General features: G+C 35.6%; 1 protein-coding gene across 1 annotated transcript in view; it reads right to left on the bottom strand.

The window, feature by feature from the left end:
• LOC149078731 (uncharacterized) overlaps positions 1-16,286 on the bottom strand; it is a 146,881-nt gene that overhangs the window by 112,354 nt on the left and 18,241 nt on the right. Inside the window, exons 12-20 of the mRNA XM_089240455.1 lie at positions 16,170-16,229; positions 15,270-15,329; positions 13,477-13,536; positions 12,573-12,632; positions 10,780-10,839; positions 9,876-9,935; positions 8,108-8,167; positions 7,596-7,655; positions 318-377 (exon numbers count right to left, since the gene is read on the bottom strand). Coding sequence (XP_089096581.1) covers positions 318-377; positions 7,596-7,655; positions 8,108-8,167; positions 9,876-9,935; positions 10,780-10,839; positions 12,573-12,632; positions 13,477-13,536; positions 15,270-15,329; positions 16,170-16,229 — 540 coding nt within the window. The remainder of the gene's footprint in view (positions 1-317; positions 378-7,595; positions 7,656-8,107; positions 8,168-9,875; positions 9,936-10,779; positions 10,840-12,572; positions 12,633-13,476; positions 13,537-15,269; positions 15,330-16,169; positions 16,230-16,286) is intronic.

Below are 16,286 nucleotides of genomic sequence, written 5' to 3'. Positions count from 1 at the left end.
GCAGAATGTCATATTGAATAAGACATGGAAATATCTTATAAAATTCACATGCTAGTTCTAACCTGTTATTTAAGCTATTAATTACGCGGATCAGTACTTTACATGCCAAAATAATAGTATCACGAGATTTACTAAATCAACAAATTTTTAAAATAAATTGATTTATTTTCATAAAATACGTTTTCTGTATTTTGGCTATACATTTTATGGACATCTCATTTTCAAACACCTCATTGTGCAATTTTCTATCTGTGGCCTTTTTATTTGTATATCTATACAATCAAGGAAGAACTGTGATTATTGCACTGCATACTTACTACTGGGAGTGATTTTGGTGGTTCTTGTTGATCCGATTTTCGTTTTTCCCGTAGATCGGGCTGTAGAAAGAATAAATTACAAATTAGAATCTATTTACTTTTTACTCAAACGACGAATTGACGTTTCGAAAATGCGTATAGTAGACATCCGACATAATATGCATCATTATGACAGGAGTAATGATTTCTGTTACAGTATCGGTTGGGCTCTTAGCTATATTGGAAAAAAGAACCAGATGAATCTTATCGGTCCTTTAACCCTATCGACGGCTCAGGGTCGATCACAAAACCTCTTCAAAAAAAGCTACTTATTTTCACAAAATCTTTTCAAAATGACGTCACGTTCAAAGGGTCACGTGATTCTAGAATGCTTTCCCCCCAGTATGTGACAATGGGTAATTGGCATGTATGATAAGCCGTCGAGAGGGGGCTGAACCGAAGTGACAGGCTGGTAACGCCCGGTGATTGACCCTTTCTTCCCAGAAATGTACTTTCTGCTTTCATTCTCCAAAGTTTTTCTATTTTCCGAACTAAATAAAAAACACATAAAGGCGGGATATACTCAAAATTTTGAACGAAATTATTGTAGCGTGTTTATAGATGCTCAGCATTCTATGGTAAATAACTCTATCAATATAGATTAGCTTTAACAGGCAATAAAATTTACTTGCTTTCGCTTGTGAAATATTGATATGATTAACTTAGTAACGAAATGTCACAGCGTACTAAAAATAAATTACTAATCCATCCACTAGGTAATTGAAAATGTCCCAATATTTTCAAGTTGAACACTATAAATATTCTGAATCTCGAGAAGCATTCTATATATATGCCCCTTAATATTTTAATTGTATATTTTAAATTTGCAAGTGTTGAAGTATGTTCTCGCGATTTTGAGGTTCACCTAAAATGTGAATTATTTTTGAAAATCGAAAAGCTTTTTCGTAAATAATGTGCGTTGATTAAATCAGTGTTGTTGAAATTACTACTATTCGAGGCAAGGCATTGTAACAACTGATATTTGTCAGTTGATACAAATATATTCGAGCAAAACTACAGCTACTTCCCAACCTTGGAACATCATTAAATAATTAATTTATCAAAACTTTCGGGTAAAAAATTGCTTCTCAATGCTTTACTCACATTCTTTTTGAATATTCATTTCTTTTTTTCCATGATATCTTATGATCGTGGAATTAATTTTAAAAATGAGCGTAGGTTTAGTGAGATTGAATACGCATATTAGATATGCAGTCATTTGCATCGGAATATAATAAAAGAATTCTCTCTGAAATATATAAATTTGGTGCATTAAATCATCTTACAAAAAAAAAAATACATGAAAACACACAGTGACATACTGAGAAAAAGTTTAAATACACTAATACTCGAAGTAAATAAAGTCTCTGGAATTCAAAACGTGAAAGAAAGTTGTAACTAGAGCCCGGATTAGACGCTAAAACATGCACTAAAAATAAAGTTGAATCTGCATTTTTAAAAATGTCGAATTATACCATGAAATTAAAATACCCGATCTTTTTCAAAAAATTAGAACACCCTAGAAATTTACTAAAGCAGTTCATAAAGAGTTCAAGTTGTAAAGCTCAAATTAAGGGTATGGTTGTAATTTACATTTTCATCTTTCCACCTATGTGACTTGCTGCAGCAATTAAGTAATAGCTTAGAAAGAGTCAAAATAATGATAGAAAATGCAATTTCTTTCTCCATACCATACGTCTTCAACTGGAATCAAAAGGTAGAGAGCCTAACGTTCACACCTCCATCCAGAGATGCCTTCTAATCCATTGGCCTCTATTTTTTGTTTCCACTGAAGACTTCGTTTGAAGATGAAAAACGCAGATAGTATCAAGAATTCGCCAATGTGTATCAAACCTCATCGATATTTCGATGGTTTCGTGATATCTGATGATTGTACCTGATACTAATCTTATCAAGAGATTGCGGACTCGGGATAAAATAAATAAATTAATAAAAACTGATCAATTGCAAACCGCTATTCCGCTATTGGGGAACCGATAGCGAAGATGGGATTTATAGCTGAGGCCCGATTCGGGTCTGTGCCGGACACTCATAAATTGAATGTCTTGATGCATAAAATCCATGGCCAAGACCAAAGATGGCCACAGTACAAATACAATGTATTCGTACGATATCAGCACGCGTCCCCCCCCCCCCCCACACACACACAGTCATAGCAAATACATGCGTAATTATGCGTTTTTCAGAAATTTCCCGTTTTTCTACCCGTATTGCGAACATTGAATGATTGTAGGTTTGCATACATAATGAGGAAAGATATGAAACACTTATTCGATCAAGTTGATGTAAATTTGCATGAAAATATTCATGTAATACAGTAATAGGTTTTAAGCCAAATGTTCTAATTTTCTCAAACAGCTTTCGGAGTATTCCAATTTTTTGAAACAAAGAGGAAAAAATTAATTTGGTATTTTACGACGCATTTAATCTACTTTATGAAAATTTTTTGCCACCGATATGCTCAAGATATGAAAGCTCATATGATATGATCATGATAGAAAAGGAAACTCGTAAATTTCTGGGTGTTCTAATTTTTTTGGAAAGGATGTATATATGCGAAAAATTGAAACCATCGTCGAATAATCCCGAATTATGGCATCAAAAATGAAAAATGCACGCAAAATTGAAAAAAAAATTATATATGCATTTGAAAGAGATAAAAAATGAATTGGAATGTTCCAACAAATCAAAAAAAGAAGCAAAAACACTCATATTATAATGCCGAAATATGCATAAAATATAAAAATATGTGCCTTAAAAATGCGTTAATATGCCTGCCCTAAAGGCTCAGAATATGTGCGGGGAGGGGGAGGGTATTGAAAAATATACGTATAATTAAAATATATATATATATATTTATTTATATATGTATTTAAAGTGCGGAAATTTCCCTAAGATAAAATACACCCAGGAAAAAAAAAGAAAAAATCGTCCATTTCGGAATTCAGAAATAAGTCAGAAATGAAAAATATGCTAAAAAAATAAAACGCATTTATCGCAAAAATATGCATTTAAAAATTTCCAGAAATATGCCTCAAAATGAAAAATAGTCAATGTAAAATACTTTATTTAAAAAAAAAATCATTGAGTTATCTGATTATATCGAGCGAAAAACTGAATGAGGGGAAGTCATTTTACTCGAGAATCGAGTAATAGTTTGGTATTTTTTATTTTTGTGAAAAATGGCATGGAATCCAAGGAAATGACTGAATTCGAATTTAAAAAATAGCAGATCACATGGGCGGAGATACGGGGAGGTGGCATGGGGTGCACCGCCCCCCCCCCCCCAACGTCAAAGGTTAAGTCGACTAGTCTAATGTATATGTGTATAGATATCATCATCACCTTGCTCCCACAGCAATACTGACCCAATCACAAGAGAGATTTCTGCACATTTTCCAGGAAGTTTACATTCCTCAACTTTTTTTGGGGATCGCGAATCCTTACAAAGAAAACTATTAGTGACATCACAAAGGAGAAAAAACAGGACATTCCATCTTTGCATCAACCATTTTGTCAAAAAAAAAAGGGGTTTGCCAACTTGGCTCGGCATTTATTTGATACAATACAAGTTCTTTTTCTGAGAAAAAGCGTTTGCTAGTTCTCTCCCTCTTTCATTTTGGATTTATTTTTGTTGCACCATGGCCATTTTGTGCACACTTATCTGTTGTACCTACTGTGGGTACTAGAAGAATAGCCAGTTTTAAGAAGTCCGATAAAACAGCTGTTGTATTGGCACACAATAGACAATTGAAAGTACAACAGAGATGAGATTTTTTTAAACTCAAGCACCTGTTATTTTGCTGTATTTACGTACGAGTCTGAATTTACTGGTTCGCAAGTAAAATGACATGCACCCTGTATAAGAATATCTTAATACTAGGGGGGCTCTGCCCCCCTTGCCGCTTTGGCGGCCAATCCCCCCCCCCCACTTCCCTTCCCAACATATCTTGTTTATGTCGTCCCACTTCATCAGCGTGCTATGGAAAGGGGCACGTGAAAGCATCAGCTTACTGAATTTTAAGATAATAAAGCAACAAAAAACAAATGTGATTCATCAAGTAACCCCGAAAAACTTCTCCACGAGGGTCCCCAGACTCCAATTCGCTGAATTTTAGTGAGGGACCCAGACTGGATTCATCTCGGGCTTCCGCTGTTGCAAAATTCCACGGAAAATAATTATATTCATCCATGGCCCCCAAAATTAATCCTGTCAATTTCCACATGGGGCCCCCGACCTGGAAGCTTGTCGGTCATCCCCCGCTGCGAGTGCTATGAAATATTTTCATTTGTACTCATTTTACCAACGAATAAAACCCATCGCTCCCAACAAAATACGTTTACAAAATACATTTACCTCAAGCTTCAGCTGTTGCAAGTTCCACAATATTAAACAAAAGACAACAATGAGATTCATCCAGGGTCCCCAAAATGAAACCTATCAATTTCCACATCGGCCCCCGACAGGCTCGTCATTGGGGGGTTATATATATACATATATTCAGTACATGTCCTTTGCCCCCCCCCCGCCCCGGAAAAAGTTGAAATGACGGCCCTGGTCACCGACCTCGAAGCTTTTCCGACGTCCACAGCTGCGAGTGCCACGACAAATTTTCATTTGTATTAATTTTACCAACGAATAAAACCCATCGCCCCCAACAAAATACGTCGGACCCAGAAGAGAATAAGATTCATCCTGGGCCCCCAAAATGAAACGGGGTCCCCGACTCGGAAGCTTATCGGGTATACCCCTGTGAGGGCCATGGAAAATATTCATTTGTATTCATTTTACCAACGAATAAAATCCAGCGCCCCACGCAATCACTCCGGACCGAATTCCGGACTGGAAATATCTTCAGCTTCCGCTATCGGAAATTTTTCAGTTTTAAAGCAGCAAGAAAACAATGAGGTCCATCAAGGGCCTCTGGAAATTAAACCTTTTAACTTCCCCATGAAGGTACATGTGCAATGTACCAAGGTACCAAGACCCCGTATGTTGGGAGCACCGGTGATTTATGTATATTATACAATGCAGGCATGACCCCCACAAGGGCAGGGCTGACAGGGGCTGGAACGATTCTTATCACTTTTTGATTTTTCACACTATAAATTAACCACAGAGGGGCCCGTGAAAAAGCTGGTTTGGGGCCCGCTATCTCTCCCATCCTAGGGGTCCCTACTGTAGGAAGTGGGAGCCTCTCGGTACATACACATAAATTAGTCCCGATGGGGGGCATGCAAGAGTTGGTCCCGATATGCAAGAGTTAAATGAAAACTTGAACCAAAATTGTAACCGACTTCCGTAACCCAAAAACGTAACAGATTTTCGTTACATAAAATCATCACTAATTTCTGTTGCTTAGAAACAGGCCCTTTTCGAGTTTGGGATTTTATATTATAGAGTAGATAATAATAATTCAAAGCAAAAAATATCGAAACCCCTTTAGAACGTTGTTCAACGGACGGCTTTTGAAACGACGCAACGTACCAACGAGAACGACAGGGGGCAAAGCATATGCACTCAATGTGTGTGTGTGTATATATATATATATATACCATTTTTAGTGTATTTTCAAAAGCCGGGAGGGGCAACGCCCCCCCCCCCCCAAATGACGGTCCTGCTCAAGAGGTTAACGAAGCCACGCTGGAGATTTTTTTTCCATGAGATGCTTCAATAATTTGGTGACAATTTCAGTAGAACATTAAATTGCCCAAGAATCATAGTACATAAAACAAATGATATATAGAACATTCGTTAAAAAATATACACGAACATACCCTAACCCAGCGGTTCTTAAATTTTTTTTCACTCACGGAGCCCCGTGGGCCTTTCATTTTAAATGATTTATCATATTTTGTTTATTCATTTCATTTTCCTCGACCGGTCGCAGAGCCCTGGAAAATGCATACGGAGCACCAGTTGAGAACCGCTGCCCTAACCAAGCTACTAACGAGTGAATTAGCACAAATATAATTAGTAATAACTGGAGGAAGAACTAATAATTTGTTCTCTTAGCACAAGCTGTAGTTTTCTGCGTGGATGATGAATGAATTATTGGATTCGGAATAAACCTCAAAACAGTGGTTAAATTTCATAGGTTTGAATGTATATTAACAGACACGAATAATAAATATTTTTGTCAAATAAATTAATAATCTCTAATTTACTGGAAAAAACTTTCCTTTTCTTTCTTTCTTTTTTTCAACTACAACGTGGGTATTTGTGCCCTTTTCAAACCAAGTAATCCTTCTTTTCTCAATAAGCTATTCTTCTTTTCAAACATTGATGAGTTTGGGGAGGAGAGGACTGTATTGTTGCAGGAAGGGGCAGTTTGACGACACTGTGTTCCTGTCACTAACCGTACAATGAGATGGGGGAAGGAACTGGTTCCTGGCGAACGCATTTATGAGTTCGAGCCGAAATGACGGTAGTTGTCTTCGGACTCATATATGAGTTCAGGCCGAAATGACGGTAGTTGTCTTCGAACTCATATATGAGTCTTCACCGTTTAGAAGGTTAATTCAGGGGGTTAAATTCAAAGGTGTGTAAATGCCCGTTTACACGCCTTAAGAGATTAAGTTCGTAACTAAATTTTAAGTTACCGATTGTTCTGAAAGGTATCCACACAATAAGTAGTAAGTGGATGCTTATTGGATAATTTTTACGGAGGCGAGTGCAGTTGGCGCATGCGCGCTACATTCGACTCGAATCAACGGAGGGAGAGAGACGCAACTCACGGGAAAATAATAGTAATGATTTTTTAGGCGTTGATGTATACTTTTGCTTTTAGGTTTTCTCCTAATCATTCCCTGATGGCAGACACAATACAACATATATTCACGAGCAACATACCGATGAGAAAAAATAAATAAAATAATGCTATACGTTGAATCATGTTACTGGGCAATCTAAAGAGTATATTGCGACGGACAGTACGTATTCGCATAAAAACCCGTTATCTTAATGAGCTATAGTGCTTGTTGAATTTAAGGGAACTTTCTACCTAACATTTTGTAAGGTGACTTAGTTCATCGGTCGCGAAACAGTCGTAGTGTTTCTGTTCAACTTTTTGGCTGAAAGACACGACTTTCCGTATCTTAGTTACACAGGTTCCGTTTTAATCTTATTTTTTATATGCATTTTTTTCATTGAAATTACGGGAACAAAATTTTGAGGAAATGTATGAAAAATTGAAAATATTACAAATTTGTACTCACTAGGTGGAGTTTTGTAGATGTGTGAAGTTGAATGAGTGAAGGTCTTGGGTGAGCTTTTGGCTGTACGTGAGGGAAAAAGAGAAAACATAAGTTTGCAAGTTCTGAAATTAGTATTTTCGGAGACAAAACTTGAAAAGAACAAAAGCCTTCTAGAAAAAACGGCACTTTTTTTAATAATCAGAATATTCTATAATAGAGACTAACCCGCTAAGAGACAGAAACCTTGCTAATGAGATTCCGATAATTTAAAGGGGTAGTAGAGAAATCGTGCCCAACTATCGTCCAGTCAGCTTTACTTGCTCCCTCTCGAAAATTTTAGAAATTACTATAAAATGGTAATTAGCTAAATGGATATACGAAAATAATTCGTATTTTGTCTATACTTGACGTCCATACTTTATAAGGGCATAACTTATTCAACAACGTCGTTGTACAATTTGCTATTTGTGGCCTTCGTATATGTATATCCGTACAATCGAAGAACAACTGTAATTTATTAACTGTATACTTACTGACGGGAGTGAATCGGGTGGTTCTTGTTAATGGGGTAATCGTTTGTTCTGTATATCGGGCTGTAGAAAGAATAAATTACAAATTAAAATCTATTAACTTTTTACTCAAATGACGAATTAACATTTCGAGAATGCGTATAGTAGACACACAACATAAATCTGCATCATTATGACAGGAATAATCAGTTTTATTACAGTATTGGATGGCCTGTTAGCTGTATTAGAAAAAAAATAATTCAGAGGGTTAAATCCAATGGTGTGTAAATAGATTTATCCTCATTTTTAAACAGGAAAAATGGTTTTACTTTGATTCTTTTGAAATCTGCTAAATTAAGATAATGTTAAAAGTAGAACGGCCGGAACAGTAATTCTTATTTTAGGTTTTTTGAATCAGACAACGCTATAATACATATTCATTTGGATAACTTTTCATTATTTCTGTATATTAATACCTGTGTACAAAAATTAGAAGACATTGAATGTTTTTTCGAGGGATATCGACTTTCATACCTAGATCGGCCAAGAGCAGGCATTTTGACTGCTATATGCAAAGTGTATACGGTTATTCCTTGTGGTAGGCGTTGATGTATACTTTTGATTTTAGGTTTTCTTCCCATCGTTCCCTGATGGCAGACACAATACAACATATATTCACGAGAAACATACCGATAATAAAAAATAAATAAAATAATGCTATCCGTTGCATCATGTTACTGGGCAATCTAAAGAGTCTATTGAGAGTGACAGTACGTATTCACATGAAAACAATATTCCTTAATGAGCTATAGAGCTTGTCGAAAATAAGGGAACTTTCTTTTCTGATCGTAAACCTGTCTAGTTCAGTTTTCTTTTTGGTTTGACACTTCATAATTCTTCATGCCACCATCTGCTTTGAAAGCTTCCTAGGAAACAGAGGTTCATTCACAGTGTGGCGAAACGGTTCTTACGAAAAGGACTTATTGGAACAGTATAGTCAAATTTTATTAGCGCTGAATGATATTTCGAACATGAAGTCCGAGTCTGAGGAGACTTACGAAGCAAACTCTGGATATGAAATCTTGATTTTCTGCTATTTTTAACCGAAAGAGAAAGTAGTTACCTATGCCAGTGGATGAGTCACTGTCATAGAACGGTATGTGCTGACATACAAATTGAAGTGGTGATTTCATCCATAGGTAGCTCAAATTTGACTCCGCAATGATTGTTTGATCTCAGATAACGGCTAAGTATAAAGTTTATTAATTTGAAGAAACACACGGTAAATACACGTATAAAACGAAACGAGAATGGACGGACAAATAGAAAATATCATCTTAACTCTGCAAGAAACGTAAGCCTTCTTTCTCGAATAGCGAAAGAGAGGTAAAGGAAAGGCTCACTCTCGAAAACGATGTGTTGGCAGATTTAGTATATTCGAATGAAAATACCTACGCACTATTATCAAATCAAAATCGCAACATAGACAAAAGAAATATTTTTTGCTTATATCGTGGTGAATGATGTAGTAAACACATTGGAAACCAGACGTTGTGTAAAAAAATTCCGTATATGAGTTTAACATTTTGTATGGTGACTTGGTTCATCGATCGCGAAACAATCGTAGTGTTTCTGTTGAACTTTTTGGCTGAAAGATAGAACTTTCCTTATCTTAGTTAGACAGGTTCCGTTTTAATCTTATTTTTTATATGCATTTCTTTCATTGAAATTACGGGAACAAAATTTTGACGAAATGTATGAAAAATTGAAAATATTACAAATTTGTACTCACTAGGTGGAGTTTTGTAGATGTGTGAAGTTGAATGAGTGAAGGTCTTGGGTGAGCTTTTGGCTGTACGTGACGGAAAAAGAGAAAACATAAGTTTGCAAGTTCTGAAATTAGTATTTTCGGAGACAAAACTTGAATAGAACAAAAGCCTTCTTGAAAAAACGGCAATTTTTTTTTAATAATCAGAATATTCTATAATAGAGACTAACCCGCAAAGAGACAGAAACCTTGCTAATGAGGTTCCGATAATTTAAAGGGGTAGTAGAGAAATCGTGTCCAACTATCTATCGTCCAGTCAGCTTTACTTGCTCCCTCTCGAAAATTTTAAAAATTACTATAAAATGGTAATTAGCTAAATGGATATACGAAAATAATGTATCGTCGGAAAATCACAGCATGGGTAAGGAAAGTCGTATAAAATAGAACCTCCTTTGCCTTTGTGGCCTTGTGACTTTGGTTTGGGGCAAAAAATGTCGATGTTGTTGATAAGACATTCGATCTTGTCCAACATGGTAAACTGTACATGCGTTGCGTTCACACGAGATTTGAATTGTTGTTCACTTCCTCGATTGGATAGAATTGTGGTTAAGATATATGTACCTACGGGCTAAGGTTAACGGGGAATTTTCTGACTGAAGAGGTGTTAAAAGTGGAGTCGCTCAAAAACGTGTATCATGTACTCTTTCTTTATGGGCAGTGTAGTATATATTATAATTATAAATTTTTCTTCCGTGATACGTATACGCTTTTATATTAGTTTGCTGTATTTTGTCTATACTTGACGTCCATACTTTATAAGGGCATAACTTTTTCAAACACGTCGTTGTGCAATTTGCTATTTGTGGCCTTCGTATATGTATATCCGTACAATCGAAGAACAACTGTAATTTATTAACTGTATACTTACTGACGGGAGTGAATCGGGTGGTTCTTGTTAATGGAGTAATCGTTTGTTCTGTATATCGGGCTGTAGAAAGAATAAATTACAAATTAAAATCTATTCACTTTTTACTCAAATGACGAATTAACATTTCGAGAATGCGTATAGTAGACACACAACATAAATCTGCATCATTATGACAGGAATAATCAGTTTTATTACAGTATTAGATGGGCTGTTAGCTGTAATAGAAAAAAAAACCACGTGAATCTTACAGGTTTTTTAATTCCGGGGGTTAAATACAATGGTGTGTAAATCGATTTATCCTCATTTTGAAACACGAAGGTTGGTGTTACTTTGATTCTGTACAAATCTCTTAAATTAAGATAATCTTAAAACTAGAACGGCCGGAAGAGTAATTCTTATTTTAGGTTTGTTGAATCGGACAACGCTATAATAAATATTCATTTGGATAACTTTTCATTATTTCTGTATATTAATAAATGTGTACAACAATTAGAAGACATTGAATGTTTTCTCGAGGGATATCGACTTTCATACCTAGATCGGCCAAGAGCAGGCATTTTGACTGCTATATGCAAATTGTATACGGTTATTCCTTGTGGTAGGCGTTGACGTATACTTTTGATTTTAGGTTTTCTCCCCATCATTCCCTGATGGCAGACACAATACAACATATATTCACGAGAAACATACCGATAATAAAAAATAAAAAAAATAATGCTATCCGTTGCATCATGTTACTGGGCAATCTAAAGAGTCTATTGAGAGTGACAGTACGCATTCACATGAAAACAATATTCCTTAATGAGCTATGGAGCTTGTCGGAAATAAGGGAACTTTCTTTTCTGATCGTAAACCTGTCTAGTTCAGTTTTCTTTTTGGTTTGACACTTCATAATTCTTCATGCCACCATCTGCTTTGAAAGCTTCCTAGGAAACAGAGGTTCATTCACAGTGTGGCGAAACGGTTCTTACGAAAAGGACTTATTGGAACAGTATAGTCAAATTTTATTAGCGCTGAATGATATTTCGAACATGAAGTCTGAGTCTGAGGAGACTTACGAAGCAAACTCTGGATATGAAATCTTGATTTTCTGCTATTTTTAACCGAAAGAGAAAGTAGTTACCTATGCCAGTGGATGAGTCACTGTCATAGAACGGTATGTGCTGACATACAAATTGAAGTGGTGATTTCATCCATAGGTAGCTCAAATTTGACTCCGCAATGATTGTTTGATCTCAGATAACGGCTAAGTATAAAGTTTATTAATTTGAAGAAACACACGGTAAATACACGTATAAAACGAAACGAGAATGGACGGACAAATAGAAAATATCATCTTAACTCTGCAAGAAACGTAAGCCTTCTTTCTCGAATAGCGAAAGAGAGGTAAAGGAATGGCTCACTCTCGAAAACGATGTGTTGGCAGATTTAGTATATTCGAATGCCAACACCTACGCACTATTATCAAATCAAAATCGCAACATAGACTAAAAAAATATTTTTTGCTTATATCGTGGTGAATGATGTAGTAAACACATTGGAAACCAGACGTTGTGTAAAAAAATTTCGTATATGAGTTTAACATTTTGTATGGTGACTTGGTTCATCGATCGCGAAACAATCGTAGTGTTTCTGTTAAACTTTTTGGCTGAAAGATAGAACTTTCCTTATCTTAGTTAGACATGTTCCGTTTTAATCTTATTTTTTATGTGAATTTTTTTTCATTGAAATTACGGGAACAAAATTTTGAACAAATGTATGAAAAATTGAAAATATTACAAATTTGTACTCACTAGGTGGAGTTTTGTAGATGTGTGAAGTTGAATGAGTGAAGGTCTTGGGTGAGCTTTTGGCTGTACGTGACGGAAAAAGAGAAAACATAAGTTTGCAAGTTCTGAAATTAGTATTTTCGGAGACAAAACTTGAATAGAACAAAAGCCTTCTTGAAAAAACGGCAATTTTTTTTTAATAATCAGAATATTCTATAATAGAGACTAACCCGCAAAGAGACAGAAACCTTGCTAATGAGGTTCCGATAATTTAAAGGGGTAGTAGAGAAATCGTGTCCAACTATCTATCGTCCAGTCAGCTTTACTTGCTCCCTCTCGAAAATTTTAAAAATTACTATAAAATGGTAATTAGCTAAATGGATATACGAAAATAATGTATCGTCGGAAAATCACAGCATGGGTAAGGAAAGTCGTATAAAATAGAACCTCCTTTGCCTTTGTGGCCTTGTGACTTTGGTTTGGGGCAAAAAATGTCGATGTTGTTGATAAGACATTCGATCTTGTCCAACATGGTAAACTGTACATGCGTTGCGTTCACACGAGATTTGAATTGTTGTTCACTTCCTCGATTGGATAGAATTGTGGTTAAGATATATGTACCTACGGGCTAAGGTTAACGGGGAATTTTCTGACTGAAGAGGTGTTAAAAGTGGAGTCGCTCAAAAACGTGTATCATGTACTCTTTCTTTATGGGCAGTGTAGTATATATTATAATTATAAATTTTTCTTCCGTGATACGTATACGCTTTTATATTAGTTTGCTGTATTTTGTCTATACTTGACGTCCATACTTTATAAGGGCATAACTTTTTCAAACACGTCGTTGTGCAATTTGCTATTTGTGGCCTTCGTATATGTATATCCGTACAATCGAAGAACAACTGTAATTTATTAACTGTATACTTACTGACGGGAGTGAATCGGGTGGTTCTTGTTAATGGAGTAATCGTTTGTTCTGTATATCGGGCTGTAGAAAGAATAAATTACAAATTAAAATCTATTCACTTTTTACTCAAATGACGAATTAACATTTCGAGAATGCGTATAGTAGACACACAACATAAATCTGCATCATTATGACAGGAATAATCAGTTTTATTACAGTATTAGATGGGCTGTTAGCTGTAATAGAAAAAAAAACCACGTGAATCTTACAGGTTTTTTAATTCCGGGGGTTAAATACAATGGTGTGTAAATCGATTTATCCTCATTTTGAAACACGAAGGTTGGTGTTACTTTGATTCTGTACAAATCTCTTAAATTAAGATAATCTTAAAACTAGAACGGCCGGAAGAGTAATTCTTATTTTAGGTTTGTTGAATCGGACAACGCTATAATAAATATTCATTTGGATAACTTTTCATTATTTCTGTATATTAATAAATGTGTACAACAATTAGAAGACATTGAATGTTTTCTCGAGGGATATCGACTTTCATACCTAGATCGGCCAAGAGCAGGCATTTTGACTGCTATATGCAAATTGTATACGGTTATTCCTTGTGGTAGGCGTTGACGTATACTTTTGATTTTAGGTTTTCTCCCCATCATTCCCTGATGGCAGACACAATACAACATATATTCACGAGAAACATACCGATAATAAAAAATAAAAAAAATAATGCTATCCGTTGCATCATGTTACTGGGCAATCTAAAGAGTCTATTGAGAGTGACAGTACGCATTCACATGAAAACAATATTCCTTAATGAGCTATGGAGCTTGTCGGAAATAAGGGAACTTTCTTTTCTGATCGTAAACCTGTCTAGTTCAGTTTTCTTTTTGGTTTGACACTTCATAATTCTTCATGCCACCATCTGCTTTGAAAGCTTCCTAGGAAACAGAGGTTCATTCACAGTGTGGCGAAACGGTTCTTACGAAAAGGACTTATTGGAACAGTATAGTCAAATTTTATTAGCGCTGAATGATATTTCGAACATGAAGTCTGAGTCTGAGGAGACTTACGAAGCAAACTCTGGATATGAAATCTTGATTTTCTGCTATTTTTAACCGAAAGAGAAAGTAGTTACCTATGCCAGTGGATGAGTCACTGTCATAGAACGGTATGTGCTGACATACAAATTGAAGTGGTGATTTCATCCATAGGTAGCTCAAATTTGACTCCGCAATGATTGTTTGATCTCAGATAACGGCTAAGTATAAAGTTTATTAATTTGAAGAAACACACGGTAAATACACGTATAAAACGAAACGAGAATGGACGGACAAATAGAAAATATCATCTTAACTCTGCAAGAAACGTAAGCCTTCTTTCTCGAATAGCGAAAGAGAGGTAAAGGAAAGGCTCACTCTCGAAAACGATGTGTTGGCAGATTTAGTATATTCGAATGCCAACACCTACGCACTATTATCAAATCAAAATCGCAACATAGACTAAAGAAATATTTTTTGCTTATATCGTGGTGAATGATGTAGTAAACACATTGGAAACCAGACGTTGTGTAAAAAAATTTCGTATATGAGTTTAACATTTTGTATGGTGACTTGGTTCATCGATCGCGAAACAATCGTAGTGTTTCTGTTAAACTTTTTGGCTGAAAGATAGAACTTTCCTTATCTTAGTTAGACATGTTCCGTTTTAATCTTATTTTTTATGTGAATTTTTTTTCATTGAAATTACGGGAACAAAATTTTGAACAAATGTATGAAAAATTGAAAATATTACAAATTTGTACTCACTAGGTGGAGTTTTGTAGATGTGTGAAGTTGAATGAGTGAAGGTCTTGGGTGAGCTTTTGGCTGTACGTGAGGGAAAAAGAGAAAACATAAGTTTGCAAGTTCTGAAATTAGTATTTTCGGAAACAAAACTTGAAAAGATCAAAAGCCTTCTGGAAAAAAACGGCACTTTTTTTTAATAATCAGAATATTCTATAATAGAGACTAACTCGCTAAGAGACAGAAACCTTGCTAATGAGATTCCGATAATTTAAAGGGGTAGTAGAGAAATCGTATCCAACTATCGTCCAGTCAGCTTTACTTGCTCCCTCTCGAAAATTTTAGAAACTACTATAAAATGGTAATTAGCTAAATGGATATATGAAAATAATGTATCGTCGGAAAATCACAGCATGGGTAAGGAAAGTCGTATAAAATAGAACCTCCTTTGCCTTTGTGGCCTTGTGACTTTGGTTTGGGGCAAAAAATGTCGATGTTGTTGATAAGACATTCGATCTTGTCCAACATGGTAAACTGTACATGCGTTGCGTTCACACGAGATTTGAATTGTTGTTCACTTCCTCGATTGGATAGAATTGTGGTTAAGATATATGTACCTACGGGCTAAGGTTAACGGGGAATTTTCTGACTGAAGAGGTGTTAAAAGTGGAGTCGCTCAAAAACGTGTATCATGTACTCTTTCTTTATGGGCAGTGTAGTATATATTATAATTATAAATTTTTCTTCCGTGATACGTATACGCTTTTATATTAGTTTGCTGTATTTTGTCTATACTTGACGTCCATACTTTATAAGGGCATAACTTTTTCAAACACGTCGTTGTGCAATTTGCTATTTGTGGCCTTCGTATATGTATATCCGTACAATCGAAGAACAACTGTAATTTATTAACTGTATACTTACTGACGGGAGTGAATCGGGTGGTTCTTGTTAATGGAGTAATCGTTTGTTCTGTATATCGGGCTGTAGAAAGAATAAATTACAAATTAAAATCTATTCACTTTTTACTCAAATGACGAA

This window comes from Pholcus phalangioides, unplaced genomic scaffold (genome assembly GCF_987345545.1).
Source record: "Pholcus phalangioides strain wild (caught in Gottingen) unplaced genomic scaffold, Ppha-v1.0 ptg000013l_1, whole genome shotgun sequence".
Classification (NCBI taxonomy): domain Eukaryota; kingdom Metazoa; phylum Arthropoda; class Arachnida; order Araneae; family Pholcidae; genus Pholcus; species Pholcus phalangioides.
This window is presented reverse-complemented; position numbering and strand designations above follow the sequence as displayed.